The 6,288-nt window shown below is 36.0% G+C and overlaps 1 protein-coding gene across 1 annotated transcript; it reads left to right on the top strand.

Moving 5' to 3' along the window:
- The first annotated feature begins 958 nt into the window (after positions 1–958).
- On the top strand, positions 959–3,810 carry LOC113752436 (acetylornithine aminotransferase, mitochondrial-like). The gene is made up of 3 exons (XM_027296546.1): positions 959–1,540; positions 2,015–2,449; positions 3,055–3,810. The coding sequence occupies exons 1-3, from the start codon at positions 1,124–1,126 to the stop codon at positions 3,586–3,588; spliced, it is 1,386 nt and encodes a 461-aa protein (XP_027152347.1). The 5' UTR covers positions 959–1,123; the 3' UTR covers positions 3,589–3,810.
- Positions 3,811–6,288: the final 2,478 nt, after the last annotated feature.

The following is a 6,288-nucleotide window of genomic DNA, read 5'->3' as shown; positions in this document are numbered from 1 at the left end:
ACATACACTAGCTTCACCAAACTAGCTAAACATTCCACAAGCCTATCCACCATGTACATTTGCTACTACATCTGAAGAGTCCTAAACAGAGCGTACATTTGCTACTACACCTATAGAGTCTAAAATAGGACCTTAATCTATTGGAAATAGGTTGCATTCCTTCCATTTTGAACCCAAACAAGTAGTATCACAATGACCCAGGTAATAAAAAATAACCTTATCAGAATCTTGTTCAACCATTTATGTGATCGGATTTCTTTTTACAACTCTCTTATTTTCTGATTCTTGTTTTCCAGCTTTCTCTCCAACATTCTTCTAACATCTTCACTTTTATCTCTTTTTTTTTTCTGTCCGATTGATTCTCTTAAGAAGACTAGGTATCAACTCTACAGAACGTCGACACATTTTCCCGTCGATCCAAGACCAGTGCTAGCAGCCACTATCTGCACAAACAACATACCTCCTCCCCGGATTCCTATCGGTCCATGAAGTAATCATCTTACAAGTTTTGTCGCATCCGCAATTGGGGATTGAAGGACTCTAATATGCGCTATTATCATCTGCACAAACACCATCTGCCCTTGTGGCGCTTAAAATGGCCATGAAAATATGAAGAAAGAGACTTCCTTTCACGCTTTAACCTAGCAGCTATAGTGTGCTAATGAAGACGCCCCTCACTTATTCCTGTGCCTCGCGCCTGTTGCTCTTTCTGTTGGACTTAATGACTCTAGCTTATGGAAGAGTCACAAACATATTATTTAACTAGATGGAGGGTCAAAAGTATTCATTTAATAGTTAGGAGCCAAAACTTGAACTTTTAAATAGTTCGAGGATCATTGGGGCATTTTGCCCTATAAAATAATATTCAGTATAATATTACAATGCATCTCTACGTCAAAACACGTGCAACAATCGAGCAGAATCGCACAAAATTCGATCTGGGTCCTTGTCGGGTTGGTAATAAGCAATTAACCCTTTCATTTCGGTCGGCCGCAAAATGAACGTTGGCCGCCCCCGACACCGCCCTCGAGCATTCTTCTCTTTCATCTTCCTCCCTATTTCTTGACTGAAATCCTGATCTGCAAAGCCAATTCCACTAATATCAAAACCCTAAATCAAAACCATGAGCAGCTCCAGTCATCTCTTCTCCATCAACCTAGTTGATTTCCGCCATTCACGTTATTCAATCTCCCAAAACCGTCAAGTTTTGTCCCCATTAGCCTGCCTGAATGTGGACGTCCGGGCACCAGATTCTGTCTCATCGAAGCCGCCAGCTTTAGGACAAAATGCTCAAAGGGTTAAAGAGATTATGGAGGAGGAGAACAGGGTTTTGGTGGGGACCTATGCTAGAGCCCCTGTTGTGCTCTCTAGCGGCAAAGGTTGTAAATTGTATGATATTGATGGTCGAGAGTATTTGGATTTGACTGCTGGAATTGCTGTTAATGCCCTTGGGCATGGTGATCCTGATTGGCTGCAGGCGCTGACTGACCAAGCTAATACTCTCACCCATGTCAGCAATATATATTATTCTGTTCCACAGGTAAAGTTCTTTCTCTCTCTTTTTTTTTTTAGAATTCTTTTTCTGCTTCTTGTTTCTGTTTATTTAATAAGTTAATAAATAATTCGTATAATCTGCGCAAATGGAGTTCTTTTAATAACAAGTGTTTGGTATGGAATCTATGTTTTTCTGTGATTTTGAAGGTGTTTTAATTGAATTTGGAATCTGTTTCAAGTTTGAAATTGATGTGGATTGTAGGAGAGGAAAGAGATAGTGATATAGTGTAGTATTTTGAAATTAAAAGCATGTGAATTGTGTTAGTTGTAAATGTTTTAGGACTTTCTGGACGAGGAAATTTGATTTGTTTGGGGAATTCTGGATTGTATGATGGAAATGGTTGTTCAGTTAACTCTTGAAAGTGCAAATTTTCCAGAAGATTAAATTGGTGTTCTACATTTCGCTCTTGCTTTTTCTATGAGCAAGATCAATGTTACTAAAGCTATTGTGGAATTTCAGGTTGAACTTGCCAAGCGTTTGGTTGCTAGCTCATTTGCTGATCGTGTATTCTTTACGAACTCTGGTACAGAAGCAAATGAAGCTGCAATAAAATTTGCAAGGAAATTTCAGAGATATTTGCACCCGAGTGAAGAACAGCCACCTGTGGAGTTCATTGCCTTCAGCAACTGCTTCCACGGAAGGACTATGGGAGCTCTTGCTTTAACAAGCAAGGAGCATTACAGAATTCCTTTTGAACCAGTGATGCCAGGAGTCAACTTTTTGGAATATGGCGATACCCAAGCAGCAACAAAGCTGATAAGTAGTGGCAAGATTGCAGCTGTTTTTGTAGAACCTATCCAGGGTGAAGGTGGTATATACAGTGCCACAAAGGAGTTCTTGGAGGCATTGCGCACAGCCTGTGATTGTGCTGGGGCACTTCTTGTCTTTGATGAGGTAAGTTTATTAAGACATGCAATTGGGCACAAGGAACATGGAGTACTAAGTGAGACACAATAGCCATATCCCCATTTGTTGGTGCATAATAAGTTTTCCAGAAGCTCAGGGAAAAGATTATTAGTGTGTGTAGGTGCTCGTCAGATATCCCATCCTGCAGCTAACGCTTGGTGGTTGTTTCACATTTTTCTTTTTGATTTTACATGTCTTGGAATTTCATGAAACAAAATACTTGACAATTGTTGCCATTACGTTAATGTTAGGCCGACCAAACAGTCAAAAAAATGGGATTTAAGATTCAGAAAAATGATGTCATAGAACTTTCCTTGTGTTGAAATCAGGGGAAAAAAGGCTCTCCAGCACGATTCTACTGAGCTCCTCCATCTGATGTAGTTCTTAGCACAAATTCTCAATTACTACAATTGGATGTTTATTGCATTAAACTTTTTACTTTGGTAAATCAATCCTGAAATGTTTGAAAGATAAGGATGCTAAACATCAGAGTTGAATGTGCTCATTTGATTACTTCATGGTATTCCCTTATACTACTATCTGTTTAATGTGGTTTACAACAGTGACACCTAAATGCTTTCTCTCTCCTACAGGTTCAATGTGGCCTAGGCAGGGCTGGTTATCTTTGGGCTCATGAAGCTTATGGCGTATATCCAGATATGATGACTCTTGCCAAACCTCTTGCTGGTGGTCTACCAATTGGGGCTGTGCTGACGTCTGAAAGGGTTGCTGGCTGCATTAGTTATGGAGATCATGGTAGCACCTTTGCTGGCAGTCCTCTTGTTTGTAGTGCTGCAATTGCCGTAGTAGATAAAATCTTGAAACCTGGATTTTTGGCCAGTGTCTCCAAGAAAGGCAAGTATTTTAAAGATTTGCTAGTTAAGAAATTAGGGGGAAATGCACATGTGAAAGAAGTACGGGGCTTAGGGCTTATTATTGGCATAGAGCTGGATGTACCGGCCTCACCACTCGTTGATGCATGTCGACAATCTGGTCTTCTCATTCTCACTGCAGGGAAAGGCAATGTGGTTAGGCTTGTCCCTCCATTAGTTATATCAGAGCAGGAACTAGACATTGCTGCTGAAATCTTGCTCGATTGTTTGCCAGCTCTTGATGGGAGTAGCTAGAAATAGATGACAGTTCAGTTTCTTTTGTATGCTGACTATGTTTAGTTCATGGAATCCTATCCCTGTTGTCATATACACTAGTCAGTACCTTGTATCATTTGTATGTGCTATTCAATTTTAACATACCTAAACACGAGACCATCAATTCTAGTTAGATGAGGAATAGTTTCACTGCTTATATTCGTAGTTACTCTCTTCTAATCGTTTTAAACTCTTTGATCATGTGTAGTAGATCTCAATATGTTGTTTTCTCCTTGGGGTTTTTTTGATCGCTTGCATTTTTAAGAGAACATAATTATTGCACGGTTAATGTTCAGCATCACGATGGTTATCTCATATCTGCTTCCAGCTTTTCTAATTCCATGAATACTTTGCACAATTGAGCTGGACGAAAGTTACTAGTAATAGATAATGAGTGATAAATTAAAGGATTAAATGCACTAAATCCCCCTAAATTATGTAGCGAGTTGCTAGTTTAAAGTTTAAACCCTCCCCCCCCCCCCCCCCCCCCCACACCAAAAAAAAAAAGAAAGAAAAGGCCCACAAAACCCCTGAACTTTTTAAATAGGCATTTTGCCCACCTTGATGATATGGTTGGACAAAGTTATCCCTTCTATCTTGATTATTATCATTTTTATATTTCCCTTCATTTTCTTTATAGTTTCTTCCTTCTTTTTTTTCATTATTTGACTCTCATGTTATTATTATTATTTGTACACCCTAAATAAAATTTGTTATTTCCTTTAACTTGTATACTAGATTGGTGGTAGCTAGTCTATTTGTTACTTTCCAATGCCAGTAATTAATAATAAACTCTATATGATGACAAGATCTATATTATTATATTTTGGAGCCCATTTGATTTAGGAGCTTGAAATGTTTGATTTAAGAACTTGAATTATTTAAATATGTAGTAATGAAATAGAGCAATTGATTAATCAATTGTCAATAATTACGGCTAACAAATGAACAAATCAACTAATATAATTGATGTTTATTTTTTATGTTTTACTATAAATAACTTGTGAACCTTTCTTTCACGTCTGACCTACAGTATGTTACATTTGATGAGCAATTGAAAACTCAAACTAGTATAAATATATGCACTTAAATTATTGCATTACTACATCAAATACGCTTTCCAATGTAGGTAAGTATATTTAGTAGCATTATAGAGTTTATAATGAATGAATTATTAAAAGTGAATTTAAAAAATAAAAAAAATTAAAATGAATTAAAGAAAATTAAAAAAATCAGGGTAATTATTTCAGAGTAGAATGAAGAATTGGCTAGTGGCACGAGAGAAAAAGAAAAAAAATAAAATAAAAGGAAAAATAAGAGTGAGAAAAGAAAAAAAAAAAACTAAAAAGATAGAGAAAAAAAGAACAAAGAATTAAGTTAGGAGGGACAATTTTCTCCAAATACATCATTATTTTTTTTTGTCAAAACTCCAAATACATCATTAAGGGGTACAAAATTCCTGTAAAACAAGTTTAGGGGGTAAACCGCTTCTTGCTGTATATTTCAAGGGATTTTAGTGCATTTATTAGGATATATACCCTAAAATGTTTAATCTACATATTTATAAGCATATATAGTGTCTAGATATTGAAATTCGATTTATTTTGGATGATAAGCATGCAGGACGCAAAAACAAGTACTTGAATACTGAGTTTTCGTAGATGAAAATATGATATAATTTAATACAAAAAAGCACTATTTAACCACTAAGCATCTTTCTTGACAAAACTTGCTACTAAAATGCCTGAATAATAAATCCAAATTAATAAGTCTTCAAGTTAATGACATTTTTCCAAAGTAAAATTAAATCTAGGTGAAAGAGTGAGAGGGTGGAGGGCAATTCCAAGAACTTTGACAAAAAATTCTCAAAAGAATTTCCATCTCTAGAGGGACTTGCATGTGGGACTTGCTAGCACCACCAAAAAAATACGGGTATGAATTTAACTCAGGCTACAAGAAACAAATTAAACAATTGGAGTAGCATAAAATAATATTGATTTATGTAGCATTAGCAAAATTAGCGTAGCTGAAAACTGCCTTTGTTTGGATAGCCATTTTCCGCCGGACAATTGCGTCGTTTTCCGTGATCACATTTTCCTATTATTTTTTTTCCTCACATACATCAAATCATCACAGTAATATTTCTACAAAAAATCCTAGAAAATGCAATCCAAACACAACTAATCATTCTATCCTCTTTCTCTATTATGATTGAGGTCTCAATGTAAGTTATTGTACACTATATATTAAGGTTGTGCATGAGTAGAAGAATGCAAGATAGTAACATATCAATCCAAAATAAGATTATATATCATGATACAGATAATATAACAGGGCGAAAAAAATCCTTTGCTGGGTGGACATAAAAATATATATAATTATATATGAGTTCAAATGGACATTTATAAGTCTATTAGAATAAAATTTATATTGGAAAAAATAATTCAGCTTGACTAGATTAGTTATTTGTTGATGTATGTCAGATTACTTCATAATATTGCTGATTGCTTTGTTAAACTTGAATAAGATCGTTATGTGGTCAAATATCCCTTATGGCAAACTGGTGAAATTGCGACTTTCATCAGACCTCCTATGCAATTCATTCCAACAACTTGCTTCTCTAGTTCGAGCGCCTGCATACTTACATTGTGTAGCTTTTCCTTTCATGAGAACTCATTT

The sequence above is a fragment of the Coffea eugenioides genome, chromosome 11 (genome assembly GCF_003713205.1).
Source record: "Coffea eugenioides isolate CCC68of chromosome 11, Ceug_1.0, whole genome shotgun sequence".
Lineage (NCBI taxonomy): Eukaryota > Viridiplantae > Streptophyta > Magnoliopsida > Gentianales > Rubiaceae > Coffea > Coffea eugenioides.
The sequence above is the reverse complement of the archived record's forward strand: the minus strand, read 5'-3'. Positions and strand labels throughout refer to the sequence as shown.

Excerpts from the sequence above, each read along its gene's own strand:
- LOC113752436 (XM_027296546.1), top strand. The coding sequence starts at position 1,124 with ATGAGCAGCTCCAGTCATCTCTTCTCCATCAACCTAGTTGATTTCCGC. Across the intron at positions 1,541-2,014 it reads TATATTATTCTGTTCCACAG|GTTGAACTTGCCAAGCGTTT; the intron begins GTAAAGTTCTTT and ends GTGGAATTTCAG. Across the intron at positions 2,450-3,054 it reads CACTTCTTGTCTTTGATGAG|GTTCAATGTGGCCTAGGCAG; the intron begins GTAAGTTTATTA and ends TCTCTCCTACAG.